Source organism: Puntigrus tetrazona, chromosome 3, assembly GCF_018831695.1.
Source record: "Puntigrus tetrazona isolate hp1 chromosome 3, ASM1883169v1, whole genome shotgun sequence".
NCBI classification, from domain to species: Eukaryota; Metazoa; Chordata; class Actinopteri; order Cypriniformes; family Cyprinidae; genus Puntigrus; species Puntigrus tetrazona.
This window is the reverse complement of record NC_056701.1, coordinates 2,422,166-2,439,665: the sequence shown is the minus strand read 5'-3', so window position 1 is coordinate 2,439,665 and position 17,500 is coordinate 2,422,166. Positions and strand designations below refer to the sequence as shown.

At 42.5% G+C, this 17,500-nt stretch overlaps 3 protein-coding genes across 3 annotated transcripts in view; 1 reads left to right on the top strand and 2 right to left on the bottom strand.

Moving 5' to 3' along the window:
• The window catches only part of LOC122341572 (tripartite motif-containing protein 16-like), a 341,738-nt gene that overhangs the window by 251,847 nt on the left and 72,391 nt on the right, over positions 1–17,500 (bottom strand). The gene's annotated exons all lie outside the window — the stretch shown is intronic.
• Positions 4,131–11,721, top strand: rtbdn (retbindin). The gene is made up of 6 exons (XM_043235049.1): positions 4,131–4,260; positions 5,231–5,410; positions 5,488–5,584; positions 6,309–6,437; positions 6,578–6,674; positions 10,247–11,721. Exons 2-6 carry the CDS (start codon positions 5,254–5,256, stop codon positions 10,580–10,582), a joined length of 816 nt encoding a protein of 271 aa, XP_043090984.1. The 5' UTR covers positions 4,131–4,260; positions 5,231–5,253; the 3' UTR covers positions 10,583–11,721.
• junbb (JunB proto-oncogene, AP-1 transcription factor subunit b) overlaps positions 16,116–17,500 on the bottom strand; it is a 1,480-nt gene continuing 95 nt past the window's right edge. The window contains exon 1 of the mRNA XM_043235048.1: positions 16,116–17,500. This exon is cut by the window's right edge and continues 95 nt beyond it. Within this exon, the coding sequence (XP_043090983.1) occupies positions 16,510–17,433 (924 nt within the window). The 5' untranslated portion in view covers positions 17,434–17,500 and the 3' untranslated portion in view covers positions 16,116–16,509.

The window sequence follows — 17,500 nt, the reverse complement described above, 5'->3', positions numbered from 1 at the left end:
TAACTCTATTTTTTCATACGGCGCTTGTTTCACTCCAATGTTTGTCCATTGCAATGTACAGAATTCATTAAAGTGTTTTAATACGTTGTGTAAAGAAGCTCGACTGACTTTGCTTTATTGCTCACGCGCTCAAGACAGCATCTAATATAACTTGCCTTCCTAGCGGACATGTTAGTTAGTGGTTTAGTAACTAATATCGTGATTCATTTGCACAAAAAGCCGTTTAGAAACTAGATAAATCCGAGGGGGTGAATAAAAACTCACTTCAACGTGGACTATAACCAAAAAAGATTGCATGAAAGTAGAGCAGCTCGGACCATAAATACAGTGGTAATGACGCCGAATCGCTAAAATGACTTTCAGAACATTTTCAGGGTGAAACTAATTCACACGTTTGCAGGCTGATTGTTAATCAGAATAAAAGAATAAAATCCTCACTTCTTTACTTTAGCACTTTGACATTTAGCGTAAGAGGTTGGTCCTCTTGTTCCACAGAGAGACATGTCTATTTCTGATTCAACAGTTGAGGAGAAACAGTCATAATGCCCTGGAGTGAGCTGCACTGACCGGGTCCACCGCTAGATGGCGCCCCGCAGTGACTGAAGGCTGCCGGCAGGGGGCGCTCCGGCGACGAGGAAAACTCACGTTGACTTCATAAAAAGTGAAGAAACTGCAGAAACCGTCGTTTCAGACTCGGGATGGACGCCTGAGCCAGAGACACCCTCTCTCTATCTATCTATCTTTAAAAAAAAAAAAAATAATTAAATAAACAGCATTTTTTTGGCTTTTGTCAAACTGCAGGAGAGCTTATTGTCCCCTAATCTTTGCACAGCCTTAAATGCAATGATAAAATCGGCGTCGATTTTGCGACTCGTTTTGTTTCAAGCGCTCTCATTCATTTCTATGGCGTCCGCTTTGGGCTTTGGCGCGAGGCAAAACAAACAATATCGATATATTATTTTTTTTTTTAGATCCTGCCATTTAAAAAACCAGCACATGCTGGTTAGGTATGACTGCCTAAAGATCAAAGCGGCATCCCGTCTTCAAATCAAAGATTAGCTGCGATCAAGAAAAACATGCGTGAACTGAAGTAAAATGGCGCGAAGACGGACGCGCGCTGAAGAGAGCAGAAAACGTGTCACACACACACTTTTGAACGATCAAATACACACAAATGTTCGCGTTAAATGCTCATCTTGGAGAGTATTCATGAAAGCAGTCTTCAGTGAGTGTTTTTTTTTAAATAAGAAAACGATATATATTGGATCCGCATTAGCTCTTAAAGTGACAGGAGCTTAATTCACCTGTGGCTGTCTGTCCTAGATTTCTCGCCTCTCTCTCGACTGTATGACTTTTTGTAGCTTTAATGAGACTCGTTACACATTCTTATCCGTACAGTGTTTTCCAGTGAACCGCTTGCGCGCAAATTTCAAAACTTCGCTCAGGAAAAAATGCATCTCTTGCCAACCGAAGCAACGCATTCAGGATATCAGAAGCGCGCCTCAAAAGCAAACGCCTTTGCCACAATATTAATTTCTACGTGTGTTATTGACGTGTTTTTGCAATTGAGAGCGTTTTATGAAATCGAAACTAGTCCAAGGCAGATCATTTTTGCAGATTTGGTGTTTCGAGTGAAGATCGAAAGCGTGTACGCAGTTAAAATTTAGGCTACTTATTCAAATCCTCTTGTATTTGTGCGGTGTTTTGCGACATGCTGTGTTCTTACGAATTTGTAAAGCCACAGAAATATTTCCGCGCAACAGGCCTACCACAATAACCGCGTTCCCGTTCAAAGAGTGTGATGATGCTAATCACAGGCCCTTTATACGGCGCCGTGCTTTTAGCTCTTGCTTAGTTAGATGTTGGCACATTATGTATCTGAGGTAGCTTAGGCATGGCGGTGTCGGCGAAAACCACGTCCAATCGGTCCATCCGAGGGAAACCAGCTCTGAATGGTGGAACGAACGCGGCGCAATTAGCGGCGGTCCCTTCGTGGTAATGTGAGTGACCTCTCCGAACGAACACGGCGGCTCATCCATGAATAGCTTTGACACAAAGGATTATTATTCCGGCTCAGATGACCAAAGGCTAATAGCTTCTGTCTGCTGTCCTCGGACCCAAAATAAAACGACCGGAGACCCGCGGCCCCTGCTTACGAAAGCGTCTGTATCGCCGTGAATGGCTCTGACAGGCCTCGAACGCATGAACCAGCTGAGGACATGAGCGCCAACACATACGTGACTCGATAACCCATTCAGATGGCACCCGGAGACGTGTGTGTGTTTCAGGCTGAATCCTCTCAGCTCTCTAACTAGGGCACAGGGCTTGCGTTTGGGGCCAAAAACGTCTTAAAGCGGCGCACGGAGGTGGGATTATTCCAGAAGGAAGATTAGAGACGGAAAAACCGGCAAAACAAGCCTTCGGCGTCTGCTGAGAGAAAACACCACCTCTCACGATTAGTATCTGTTTACTGCAAATGGCTCTTTTTAGTATCACGAATATGCTTTCTCAATATATATATATATATATATATATATATATATATATATATATATATATATATATATATATATATATACGAGACAAACAGATTAGCTGGCTTGAGATTACTTTGACAACCACGTTATGTTACCAGCACTGTTTCAGAAAAATGTAAGATTCTATTATAATTCAGTTTTTGGAAAAATGTACCAAATGAATGTTCTACATTAGTCTATAGCTCCAACTAATATTTGTATTATTTATATTATTTATAGTTGTAATGCTATAACCCTGCAAGATACACCCATCCTTTGAGTAGGATTTCCCAAAAGTAGCCTTCGTTTAATTTTTCGCCTCTTTCTTGCGACTTATTCTGAGATGAATAAACGAGACTTTGAAATACGTTCTTGTTGACATGCTTGTAAGGGGACAAGAAGCTTAGGCGTCCCAATTTACCCGCTGTCCCAGATTATCCTAATTCCCGCCTAGATTCACCTCCAGTAACTGTCATCAACTGCACCGGGACAGGTTTTTGGAGGATGTCAGAAAACGCAGACGGCGGGTGCCTCACCAGAGCGTAATGAGATGCATTTAGAAACAAGGTCACATGCAATAAAGCCTCTTGTGTTGTTGTTATTGTTATTAGCATGAATTATCAAGGTGTCTTTGTTTGGATTCTGTTTATATTAGGATGTTATTGCTTTGATATGTGCACTCACTGATGACGTGTGTGTGTGTGTGTGTGTGTGTGTGTGTGTGTGTGTGTGTGTGTGTGTGTGTGTGTGTGTGAGAGAGAGAGAGAGAGAGAGAGAGAGAGAGAGAGAGAGAGAGAGAGAGAGAGAGAGAGAGAGAGAGAGAGAGAGAGAGAGAGAGAGAGAGAGAGAGAGACAGAGAGACAGAGAGAGAGAGAGAGAGAGACAGAGAGAGAGAGAGAGAGAGAGAGAGAGAGAGAGAGAGAGAGAGAGAGAGAGAGAGAGAGAGAGAGAGAGAGAGAGAGAGAGAGAGAGAGAGAGAGAGACAGAGAGAGAGAGAGAGAGAGAGAGAGAGACAGAGAGAGAGAGACAGAGAGAGAGAGACAGAGAGAGAGAGAGAGAGAGAGAGAGAGAGAGAGAGAGAGAGAGAGAGAGAGAGAGAGAGAGAGAGAGAGAGAGAGAGAGAGAGAGAGAGAGAGAGAGAGAGAGAGAGAGAGAGAGAGAGAGAGAGAGAGAGAGAGAGAGAGAGAGAGAGAGAGAGAGAGAGAGAGAGAGAGAGAGAGAGAGAGAGAGAGAGAGAGAGAGAGAGAGAGAGAGAGAGAGAGAGAGAGAGAGAGAGAGAGAGAGAGAGAGAGAGAGAGAGAGAGAGAGAGACAGAGAGAGAGAGAGAGAGAGAGAGAGAGAGAGAGAGAGAGAGAGAGAGAGAGAGAGAGAGAGAGAGAGAGAGAGAGAGAGAGAGAGAGAGACAGAGAGAGAGAGAGAGAGAGAGAGAGAGAGAGAGAGAGAGACAGAGAGAGAGAGAGAGAGAGAGAGAGAGAGAGAGAGAGAGAGAGAGAGAGAGAGAGAGAGAGAGAGAGAGAGGAGAGAGAGAGAGACAGAGAGAGAGAGACAGAGAGAGAGAGACAGAGAGAGAGAGAGAGAGAGAGAGAGAGAGAGAGAGAGAGACAGAGAGAGAGAGAGAGAGAGAGAGAGAGAGGGAGGAGGAGGCGTTGTCATCGAGATGTCCTTCGTCTACAGCTCCAGGAAAAGAGTGTGTGTGGATCAGAGCGAGAGCATCACAGAAGCTGCTGCACTCCTCCAGAATCAGGTATGAAGCAGTTTAATGGACGTATAAACAGTCATGTTGTGCTTTAGAAGACATTCAGGGGTTTGTTGTGTGCAGCGGAGTAAATCTGTGACGGTCATCCTCTTAGTCTGGACACAGCGGCACAGTTAAGGACATTAACATGAGCAGCACAGGACGACCAGGAACTTCATTGTCATTACAAACGATGCTTTCATTAGGATTTGTTCAACTCATCGAACCGGAGCCCTCCAGCGCAGGGAGGTCGACTAAAACTCGATCGGAAGTTTGCGTAGCTCGAGCTTTTCTCAGGCAAACAAAACGGGAAAGATTTGAACTGAAGCTCAAGCTCGGTGTTTACAGACCTCTTGTGTTTTTACTTTGTTTTAACGATTCACCGAGAGCTCCTAAAGAATCAAATCTAAAGAATCAAACACGGATCCTGCTAAAAACCAATTCTCGCTAATCAGTTAATATTTTTACAATTTCAGTTTATTAGGCAGAATTTTATCACCATGTTTGATTGTAATTTAATTTAATTTAATTATAATCCTAAAGAAAGACTGGATAAGATGCCGCCTGATGAACAAATTAGTTTTATAAAAACCAATAAAATACAATTTTTACTAGTCGCTTGATTGATTAAATTCAGCCGGATTGTATTTAAAATTAAATTTTCATGCTCAGTATAATCCTAAAAACGCACAAAATTCTGAGTCCGAGAGTCGGATACGGTCCTTCATTCTGAGTCTATATTTTAAAGAATTCTGTTCATCCAGTAAAATTCATGCGCTTTGTTGAATTCTCCCACTCAATTCCAATAGAACTGATTCCAAATCGTGAATGCACTGTGATGGAAATTCAATTCTAAAATCTTGCGAGGGCTAGTTTTGTCCGTGTTTAACTCATCTGGTCCGTTTCACGAAGCAGAACCTAAATGTTAAAGAACGTCTGTTGATGGAAGCGTTTTTCCTCCCGGATTATTTTCTTGCAGCTGAAAGGTAAACGCAGGAGAAGATGGGCGTGTCTAAGGTTCTGCTCGGCCTCGCCCACCTCGCGAGCCTATTGGCCGCCGCTGTGATGAGTCACGAGGGGGCGTGTCTGCGGGACGGGAGGCACAAAGCCACGCCCAGCCCGGAGCCTCACCTCAAGCAGTGCTCGCTCTACACGGAGAGTGTGTGATCAGTCCATTCAGTGTCACTTTTTAAAAGGGCTTTGTCCCAGTTTGTGAACGCTTGTGTCTCTGTCCAGACTCGTGTTGTTCAGAGAAGGATGTCCAGGATCTGTCCGGCTCTGTGTCCGCCGTGGACAACTCTCACTGGGACAAGTGCGGCGTCCTCAGCCCTCTGTAAGCATCTGCTGGGGACATAAACAAAGCAGAGAAACTGATTCATTTAATCGTATATTGTTGATTAAAATATCACTGAAAAAGAGAAGCTTTAATCATATCTGTGTTGAATAAAACAAAGTTTGTTTTTATTCTAATAAAGAGTGATTAAAAATAGCCCATGAAATATAAAGCCGACAGAATTTTTTTTCTCATGTTGATATTTTTCAGTAAACAAATTTGTTTGTTTGATTTGTTTACACAAATCTTTATTTATACATTTAGGTAGTTATTTAACAAATTTTTGTTATTTTTATTTAGTTTGTTAATTTATTGATTTATTTATTTAAATATGTTTATTATTTTTAAATTGTTTATTATTTTTAATATGTGTTTATATATATATATATATATATATATATATATATATATATATATATATATATATAAAATTTAAAAAATTGTAATTTACTAATAGATTTTTCTTTGTTATTTTTGTGACATTATTTTATTTCATGTCTTTATTTTCAAATCATGTTTTATTTATCATAATGTGTTTATTAGTACATTAGTTGATTTTCCATGTTTATAAATGACGTTAAGTAGAAGAATATATGGTTTTCGTTATGTGAAGTTCTGTATAAATATTCATTCTTGTTCCCCTCAAGGGGTTTGTGTTGTGTCCACTACATGACGACGTGAGCTGAACTCTTGTTTTGATTGTCTTGTTTGTGTTGTTCACCAGCTGCGAGTCCTTCCTGAAGCGTGTCGTCTGTTTTTACCGCTGTTCTCCCGATGCTGCCCGCTGGCCACACCCCCACCGTGACTCCTCCCTGAAGGCGGTGCCTCTGTGTCACAGCTTCTGCAGAGACTGGTGAGGCCACGCCCCCTGATCTTGTGCCCATAACTTGTGTGATAAACAGCTTAGGTTGACCGTAATGAGCTAAATTCACCAGAAAGTTCTTCATCAGTTATCAGTCGAGTTGCTGGTAATGCTGTTAGATGCTGTTGCAGGTACGAGGCCTGTAAAATGGACATGACATGTGCTCGGGACTGGAGCACCGACCCAAGCGGACAGAACTGCAGCGGCGGATGTGTGCCGTACCAACAGGTAACATAACAGGCATCAGATAAACACGCACTGCTGGAGCTTTACGTGTCTGAAGTGATATTCATCTGTGCAAAACCCGCTATCACAGAGCAGTTGCCAGGGTGTTGCTATGCAGTTGCCAAGGTGTTCTAAAGAGTATCTGTCACTGTATTGTTAGGGTGTTGTGGTTGGTTACTAGGGTGTTGCTATGCAGTTGCTAAGGTGTTCTAAAGAATATTTGCCACTGTGTTAGGGTGTTTTGGTTGGTTACCAGGGTGTTGCTATGCAGTTGCTAAGGTGTTCTAAAGTATATTTGCCACCATATTGTTAGGGTGTTTTGGTTGGTTACCAGGGTGTTGCTAAGCAGTTGCTAAGGTGTTCTAAAGTATATTTGCCACCATATTGTTAGGGTGTTTTGGTTGGTTACCAGGGTGTTGCTATGCAGTTGCTAAGGTGTTCTAAAGTATATTTGCCACCATATTGTTAGGGTGTTTTGGTTGGTTACCAGGGTGTTTATGCAGTTGCTAAGGTGTTCTAAAGTATATTTGCCACCATATTGTTAGGGTGTTTTGGTTGGTTACCAGGGTGTTGCTAAGCAGTTGCTAAGGTGTTCTAAAGTATATTTGCCACCATATTGTTAGGGTGTTTTGGTTGGTTACCAGGGTGTTGCTATGCAGTTGCTAAGGTGTTCTAAAGAATATTCGCCACTGTGTTAGTGTGTTGTGGTTGGTTACCAGGGTGTTGCTATGCAGTTGCAAAAGTTTTTTTTTTCTTAAAGTTATATGCGTCTTTTGAGTTTGTTGCTAGGTGGCCACTAAGGTGTATGTAAGTGGTATGTTTGTCATGTGTTGCAAATATGATAAGAAGGTGTTCTGAATGTTGCTAAGCAGTTGCCAAGGTGTTCTTTTTTTACATTGCTCTTGGTAGGGTGTTGTGGGTGGTTGTCAGTGTGTGTTGCTTACTGTTTGCTATGGTGTTTTAATAGTTGTCAAGAGGTAGCTAATGTGTTGAAATGAGTTTTTAAAACACTGTTGTGGGGGTGCTACATTCTTGCTAAGCTGTTCTGGCTGGTCACCAGTGACTTTTAGTTTATGTCTTGAAACGTTTATAGTGTGTTGATAAGGTGTTTTGATTAGCTTTTGGTATTTTACTGTTTTGCAAGAGTGTTGTTGGTGGCTACTAGGATGTTGCTATGTAGTTGCTAAGGTATTGTATATCTTATGAATTGTTTTCAGTATGTTAATGAGTAGTTAATAAGTTGCTTTGAACGGTTTTGAATGTGTTTTGCTTTGTTGCTAGGGTGGTGTTTGGAGATTGCAAGAATGCTAAGGTGTTGTCTGTGGTTACCAGGGTGTTGCTATGCAGTTGCTAAAGTGTTTTGATTGGGAGTGTTGATTAGTGGTTGATAGTGAGTATTTTTGGCACACTGTGTCCCTAGAGTCTTGTTGATGTCTGCCAGAGTGTTGCTATGTTGTTCTCAGTATTTTTTATTTTTTGTGCCAAATTGCTTGTGTTGATACGCAATTACCAGGATGTTGCTACACAGCAGCTAAGGTGTTCTGAAGAGTTTAGGTGCTTTGCTACGAGTTGCTAGGGCATGGGTGGTTGCCGGGGTCTCGCTATACAGTTCCTAAGGAATTATTTATGTCCAGAGCACAAATGCTACAGGATGACGGTCAGGACTGAAGTTAATCAATGCGTGTTTGAGGTCTGAAAAGCACAGAGCTGGGAAGATTACAACTTGTACAACGTTAATGATGTAAAATAGATTACTCATTTTAAGTAACGTTATCTGGCTACTTTTAGGCAACATAAAAATATTCAGTTTTTCCGATATTACGTTAGAAGAGAAAAATCGCGTGTACGACGTGCAACGCATTAAAAAGTAACAATAATTTGATTACGAGTGTTTATAAATGTAACACACTCGAGTATTTTTACAAGTAATTTTTTGAATCTGATCCGAGTCACACGTGATCTTAACTAGCCGGCTCCGGGTGAGCACTAGCGTTAGCGACACAAACATCACCGAGCAGAGGAGCTGTGACTCCAGGCCTGGACACAGCTGGAAACACACACACACACACACACACACACACACACTCTAGGTGTCAGTTCATGTCACTCTTTCTCACCACAGGACGTGTGAAAATCAGTGTGACATTTTCTGAGATGTGCTTGAGAGAAAGCCGTTTGTTGCTTCAACACTGAAGACACGTTCCAGCCGTGTTAAATGTAATATTAACGGATTGGAAATGTTAAAGTCTTTACTTGTAAAATCAATCTATACGACATGGAATGATGTAAAATAATACCGAGATAAATCATGTGGACTCTGGCTGGTCATGTGACCCCCAACGTGATTCACTTAAAACCATGACGTTATAATTTTGGCGGGAAATCGCGAAGTCGTTATTTTGTTTCTTGCGAATATGATCACAAAGCGCCGGCTCTGCGTGTGACGGGAATTAGGAAGGTAAATAGAGATTTAAGATGACTGTCTCTATGGAAACGCTGCTGACAGTGAGGATTCATAATCAACATAATCGTCACATGTGCACAAGCGTGAGTGACAGAAACACACACACACACACACACTTCACATGTTCTCAGGGGTGAAAATCGCAGATAATAATGAGGGAAAGTGTGTGTATGCGTGTTTCTGCGTTCAGGAATCATTAACATGCGTGAATCACTGATGTGTGAAGATAATGACTGACGATATCAGCAGAAGATCCGAGACGCTTTATCATCATTTAACAATATTTTCAATGTTACATGGACCTAAGACGCCTCATAACTACATCTGTGCGCTTCATATTACTTTATCTCCTGGTTTATGACTGAGTGCACTTAATGACGCTAATATTTACTGTAATGAAATTCATAATGCACCTTTTATTCATTTATTTTTATTTTATTTTATCACTGCCTGCAGTAGGGCTACTGTCATGGCATTTCTAAAATAGAATTGCCTTTTATTTTTATATTTTCAGATTTAATTTTTTGATTTTAGCTGTTCTTTAGTCATTGTGTTATATTTATAAATATATATATATATTTTTTTTTTTTTGTTATTTTAAAAGTATATATATATATATATATATATATATATATATATATATATATATATATATATATATATATATAAAATTTAATCCCAGTTAATTTAGAAGAATTTAGAAGAATATCATTGAATATGCTATAGTTTACTGTACTTCTGCTTGATTTCAATTAACGAAAATGATTTATTTTTTAGTAATTAAAGGTGAACAGTAGCTATTATGATCATATTTTATAAATTCAAAACAAAGAAATAAAATGACTCCAAAAAACATGAGATAAATGGACAGTCTTTTGCGGTCTGAAGTGCTCAGGCTGATTTTGGTTGTTTCTTTTTCTATTATGTATTTCTATTATGTTTATGTATATTTACCGCATTTCTCTCTCTTTAAATCATCTCCTTTTACGGGCTTAATACTCAGCGTTGCCACAAGAGGCCGCTGTAGCACTCCTGTCTTCTTCTCCTGACAGGCCTCATCTAGGCTTTGAGAAGAACGGCGCTCTCACATGCATTTGTGTTTGTCGGTCAGATGTACCAGCACGGCCGAGACCTCTGCGAGAGTCTTTGGGGAGATGCGTTCATGACGGTGGAAGACGACCCCGGGGAGGAAGACGGTGTCGAAGGCCACAGCTGCGGCTGCCTGACCCTCAGCCCTTCCGATCGAGAGGTGATCGCCGCTCTGAGGGTTCAGGAAGGAGACCCTGAAGAGCTGGACACCACCAAGAGCGGCCTGCCGCAGTACAGAGCTCCCTGTCCCCCCGCGGGGCCCCAGGCGCCGGCCCCGCAGGCCCGGAGGAGCAACGCCGTCCTGCGCAAGCGCTCCGTCCTCGCCAGCGACATGGAGGGCAGCGGGAGCGGCTTCTGAGAGAGATGCTCGCTGAGGAGCGTTTTATCTTACCAGTCGGGTTTACTGTAATCGGTTTCTACAGTAACGCAGCCCGTAGACTAAAGCTACTTCGGTATCATCAAATCCCGCTTGTTTTAACCGGTTTAAGGTAACATCAAAAATTGAATTTAGGTCCGAATAACACTTTACAATAAGGTTTCCATTGCTGGCGTTAGTTAACCACGTCGATAAACATAAACGAGCGACGCTTGTTTCGCTAATTTAAATTTATGTGAATTTAAGCATTAGTTTTATCGTTGCTGCACCGCGAACTGACATTAACGAAGATTAATAAATGCTGTAATAAAAATATGCTAGTTCCACATTATAAAGTATAGGCTATACACAAATACAACGAGAGGGTAAGCAACAAGATAGATTAAATGTTATGATGTAATTTTGTATAGGATTCGGGAAAGTCAAGTCGAGGCTGTGCTTTTCCCGCTATTTTCCCCACTGTTGTCATTTTAGCCGCTAACTACAGAGCGCTAGCGGGCTAGTTTGGTTCGTGTGTAGGCTAGTTTTAGCAATCGGTCCTGTTCCTAATTAAAAGATTCCCTCTTTATTGCGTCCGCACACCTTGAAGCGTGGAGCTTATTGTAAAGTGTGAGGCTAGCGAATTTTCCCGTTTCCGTTACGTCGATAAAAACGGCTTTCTCCGGTGCAGCCGCTAGCTACGTTAAAGCACTTCGTAACATTAGCATTTCCGGCTCACCTTAAAGTTAAACGGCGCTGTCGTCGATTGTTTCTTTGGCTGTGCTGTGGCAGTCTACTATCTCGTAATCGGTGTCGTCTCGGTCGTCCGTTACACAGTTTATCCGTGCGTCGCGTTCATTTTTTGCGTGTTTTGAAAACATCACCCAGCATTTACACTGACGTCTAAAAATAGCTGTAAAGGGGGAAAAAAACGAGAGGATGCTGTAAAATGTGTTTGAATATAGAACGAGCGTAGGACTAATCGCTGGCCGTTTTCGCGGGTTTTGTTTTGATTGGATGAAAATGGCGGCGCGTCACTGAGCCACGTGACGTTCCGCGACCGCAGCCAATAAACAAACGTGTTTCTATCCTGATCTCCAATTCATGAATAAATAAAACTGGACTTCGTTTGCTCTTTTAAACGTTTCGTTGTTGTTTTTTTAAATCAGTATAGCATTTGCTGTTTTTTATTTAGTGTCAGTAATACGTTATTGAACTCACATTAGGGTGTTTCTATATAATACACTCATTTAATACATAAATGTAGGTCTTTTTGTGGACATTTTCAACGTTTTTATTCTGTACCGCTAGATGGCGCTACGAACCTTTTTTTTTAATTTATTTTTATTTTATTTTTTTCACGCTGAAGTCATGAAGTTGAAAAAAGCTTTCACCTTTAACATCTTTTGATCCACATATATAACCAAAAAAACTCCCGTGGCCCACGTGACATTAAGTTGAACCGAAACCGTTGCTTTATCCTATTTATAGTGAGCATTGTTATTTTTAGTAGACTATCACTTCTAAACCAGCTGTGTTATTTGAATCGAGCTTTTATTTTTAGATGAATCGGATGATTTTGTCATGCTATGCTGTCATTTTATTCATCATCACCTCTGAGTCACAACAGCCTCAATTTACATTTATTTTACAAGCGCATTCATTTATTATAAGTTTTATAACTTGTTTCATATGGATTTATTGAAGTTAAGATATTGAACTGATTTCTAATCATGCTCGGATGAAAAAATAAATAAATAAAATAACAACATGCAACATTTAATTCATGGTAACATGCCTTGACTATTCAAAAATAATAACGCGCCATTATATTATAGGATTAATAAATCAGACTCAGGCTTTAACAGATAATATTTTGTTCATTTCTTAATTGCTGGTCCGCATTTAACAGCTGCGTGATTTATTTAAGGTCCACTTTCACGCAATGCTTCAATCTGACCCCTGCTTGGACTTCAGGCGGGTGTTTGGCGGAAAGGGTCTCAGTTTGAGCCTCAGCATTCATCTTTCGGTTTTGCAAGGAACAAGAAGGAATATTCATGAGATCACAGGAGAGATTTACAGCGTGTGAGTGGGAGAGAGAGATGAAATGTGCAAAAAAAACCTGCGTGTGATGGAGGACATAAGCCCACATTTTGTCGTCATCAGGCCCTGATGTTTGTCCTGTGTGTGTGTGTGTGTGTGTGTGTGTGTGTGTGTGTGTGTGTGTGTGTGTGAGTGTGTGTGTGTGTGTGTGTGTGTGCGTGTGAGTGAGTGTGTGTGTGTGTGTGTGTGTGTGTGTGTGTGTGTGTGTGTGTGTGTGTGTGTGTGTGTGTGTGTGTGTGTGTGTGTGTGTGTGTGTGTGTGTGTGTGTGTGTGTGTGTGTGTGTGTGTGTGTGTGTGTGTGTGTGTGTGTGTGTGTGTGTGTGTGTGTGTGTGTGTGTCCTCTCTCGTCCACTGCACGTCGAACAGAGGAAGTAAGAAGAGCAGTTGTTCCACTGAGCTCTGAAACCCATCACAGGAGCAGGGTAAAAATAACAGCTTCTGTTGTGAAACGAGGTTTGACTCATTCGCGAGCCTTTCTCGAATTAATTAAAGCGAAAAGGGGGGAATTAAAACGCGAAGAAAACGAGAGACGGTTTCAAGTTAGCTCAAAAAAAAAAAAAAAAAAAAAAAAAAAAATACATATTTAAAAATAAACAGCCGCGTTTAGTTTAAAGAATCCACGTGTATTTTTAAGAGCGATGGCCACGTCCCTCATTAGTTTAACCCCAGTTTAAACATGGCTACAAAGGGTAATAAATCTGGTCATAAACGTAAAAAACGTGGTTACTAGGCCCGCACTTTTACTTCAGTATAACTACGGTTCATTTTCGTAAGGGATGCTTGTTCCAGTCTTCTCTAGAAAACAGTTTATATATATATATATATATATATATATATATATATATATATATATATATATATATATATATATATATATATATATATATATATACCGCATATATATACTCGCGCCGACTCCGTTAAACAGTACGGCACATAAAATACGTGGAATAGATACGCAAAAATGCCCAGCAACCAATTCCGTATTATATGCACGCCGAATATACGCCAAGCTCCATTCCTGCGTAGTCTATATAGACACCACGTGTTTTCGTTAATATTTGGCTGTTTATACGCATTTTCATGAGGCCAGGCTGGATGCATCGTTTTATTATCGTACACATCTTGGTTGTAGTGCAAATACTTTAACTGTTCGTATAGTTGTTTGCCACCTATAGCGTTCAGGTGCCGCACACTCGGCGAAAATCACTCGCTCCGTTAGCATTAAAGCGGATAAACGGGGTTACTAGCCGAACGTCAGTAAACACTTCGAATGGAACAAACCCATTTAAATAAAAGAGGAGGTGGGAATGTTCCGCGAGAACCAGCAGAGGAGCTGCCGATGTGTCACACGGAGGCGCGCCTTTAAAAACCTCCAAAACAAGCCGAGCGCGCGCCCGCCCCTGGCGCGTTTGAAGTGGCTTCTTTTGATTTCCACCTCGAGAGCGAGCAGAGAAACGCGCAGGTGGGCCACTGACGTCAGGGACAGGTGGACCCGAGTGGGCTTTTCTCGGCGCGTTAGAGAAGAGACGAACAAAAAACCCCGCTCCCGTTTCCAGCGCGAAAACAAGCGCCCCACGCGTTCCGGAGCTCGCTGTCTTCACGAGCACAAAGCGTCTGTTTAATAAACGGGTCGGTGGCTGAGGTCGTTGATTTCGTTAAGTTCGGCTCATCGGGGTCGGGCTAACTCTCTTCATACCGGCGCGCGCCCGCCACCTACGCGCGCCCCTGCCGTGCGCGCCTCCGGTCCAATCATTCCAGAGGTCACAGTCACTTCCCAAAGGATTCATTCATGTCCCGAAGACACCCAAACCTCACAGTAATATCATGGATTAGGAGCAGCTTCTTCTGCTGCTGATGCGCCAAATATGATTATTAAACTCCGAGTAATTAATAAATACACAATAAATTAATCAATGGATTTTAACAAGCACATAACGAATAACGATTACCTAATTTTGTCTTAATACAGATGAATTTATATATATATATATATATATATATATATATATATATATATATATATATATATATATATATATATATATATATTCACTTCTATGATTTATACCATTTATTTTATATACACCTAATATTTATTGGGTGTGTGGGTGTATATTCAGTGAAACCACTGCAACATTTCTCACATTATCACTGTTTATTTACTATAGTATAGTTTATAAAATAGTCATCTTGATAATGGCAGATAGGAAATGCGATGGATTCGGTCGAATGACTGCCAGATGTTACATTTTAGACTGAATTTAAGCAGCCCGCGCAATTAGTTAACACCTGTTCAGGTGAACCGGTTACCAAGCAACGCCTCTTTTTAAGGTAAGAAGGTCATATTGGCAAACTGAAGAAAAAAACGCTGGTTAGGTCAAAATGCCTGAATGATTTTTGGTTCCAATCTGTTTTATCAGTGTAACTGCGAGCCTGTATGAAGATGTCTTGGGCATAATATGTCACAGTCTGCTTTATTTTGTTATCCTCACCTACATCCATGAACTATGCACGCACTAGAAGATATCAACATTATATCTGGTGTCTGAATAATCTTTGGTTTGACTATATATATATATATATATATATATATATATATATATATATATATATATATATATATATATATATGAATGTGTGTGTGTGCATATATCTAGAAATTTGCTACTTAGGACTGATTTTTGTGATTTAGGTCACATATACACACACATTTACATAGAAACTATATATATATATATATATATATATATATATATATATATATATGCACACATATTTACATCTATGTATAGGGGGTAGGGTGGTATTTGGCAAATGATAACAATACTTTTGTGTGTCAAAAACCATTAGGATATTAAGTAAAGATCATGTTCCATGAAGTACCGTGAATATAATTGTCTGAATTTTTTATTATATATGATATTATATAAAAGGTTTCTGAGTGTATTCTGAAAGGTAAGTTTCGATCAGCAGCAGCATCATAACCGTTCAACCCACTAAGTTCTGTGGAAACACACACACACACACACACACACACTCAGTGGTCTTGTCCAACCTCGGAAAGCCCCTCTCTGTTCTCCAGCTCCTCTGATCCCGGAGCAATGAAACCACTCGGCGCGGGCCCGTGGGCGGGGAGTGACGTACGAGGCCCCGAAAACGACCATATATGGATGTGCTGCCTGACGTCAGCAGGAGAGGCCTAGAGTCCCTCGCGTGAACGCGCCGAACACCGGAAGCGCTGATCAATACACAACCCCCAGAAAACAGCTGAGCGCTCTACAAGCGTTAACGTCGAGAGAATTATTCATCGTACTCACGACTCGCCCAGTGCCTTTTCAGGACGTTCTGTGGGCGAGGAACGGCCGCCACAGGAGTTACATAACGGCCCGAGACACGAGCGGCGCCAATGAACGAGCCATACACTCGGAAGTCGTATTTCAAAACCTTTACTTAAATAAACAAATCGCACACATAAAAAAATAAAGAGAGACATTGTAAACATGTGACATCGTTAACACACGGCGTCGGGATCAACCCGATCAGTACAATAAGTTATGAGTTCTGGAACTGCACGACAATATCAGATGCGTTCTCGTGATCAAATGCAGTTGATCATGACGAAAAAAACACATTGTTGATACCGAGACCGGCCTTCCCGCTTCGCCCGTGACCCCCGTCCGTCTCCGGGGGGCTCGGAGTCCGTTCCGTCACGCTCCGTTCGTTTTATTCGGAACCCAGAACGCGTCCGAAGGCTCTCGGCTTCCGTTCGGCCGAGGAACACAAACGATTTCCAGTGTTGCATCCGCGTAAGGGTCCGAGCGCGCTTAAAACGCTTCCATCTTGCTGGTCAACATCAGCTGACAGCCGCTGTTCATGTGCCTCAGGACCTTCTGTTTGAGCTGGGCCACCTGGTCCCGCAGCACGGAGGCCGTGTTGGACAGCCCGGCGTTGTCGGACTTGAGCACCTTGACCTTCTCCTCCAGCCGCGCGATGCGCTCGAGCTTGCGCCGCCGGCACTTGGTGGCCGCCAGTCGGTTCCGGAGCCTCTTGCGCTCCGCCTTGATGCGCTCCTGGCTCTCCATGTCGATCGGAGACATGGGCGGCGAGCCGTCGCTGCTGTGCATGTCGGGAACGGTCTGGGGCTCCTCTTTCAAGTTCGCGAAGCGCTGCGGGAGGACGCCGGAGTGCTGGAACGCCTGCGCGGGTTCCGGGTGCTGGCTCTGCGGCGGCAGGTAGCTGATGGTGGCGGACGGGTGGCTGGGCGCTGCCGGGCAGTACGCGTTCAGCGTCGTGTAAATGGGAGGCTCAGACTGCAGGGAGGAGCCAAAGACGGACGCGGTCGTCGAGCACGTCGTCACGCCGCCGGCTCCAATCGACACGTTGGGCGGGGGCATCTGGTTCATCTTGTGGAGATCGTCCAGAGCCTTGACGAAGCCCTCCGCGAAGCCCTCCTGCTCGTCGGTGATGCCCCGGCCGTAGAGGTACTGGCCCGGGGTGGGCGTCGTCAGCACCCCGTTGCTGTTCTGGATGATGAGCCTCTCCAGCTCCGGCGAGGCCAGCTTGAGCGAGCCCATATCGACGCCGCCGGTCTGATACAGATCCGATTTGAGGTTCCGATAGGGCTCGGTCAGGTTCAAGTTCATGCCCGCTTTCTGGAGTTTGTAGTCGTGCAGTGCCGCGTCGCTGTGGCCGTAACCCAACAGAAACGAGTCGTCGTGGTAGAACGGCTGCTCCATTTTCGTGCTCATAGAGTTCTTCTGGGGTTCGAGCGTGAGATAAAAGACGAAACTCTGCTTCGATGCTCCTCTCGAAGGC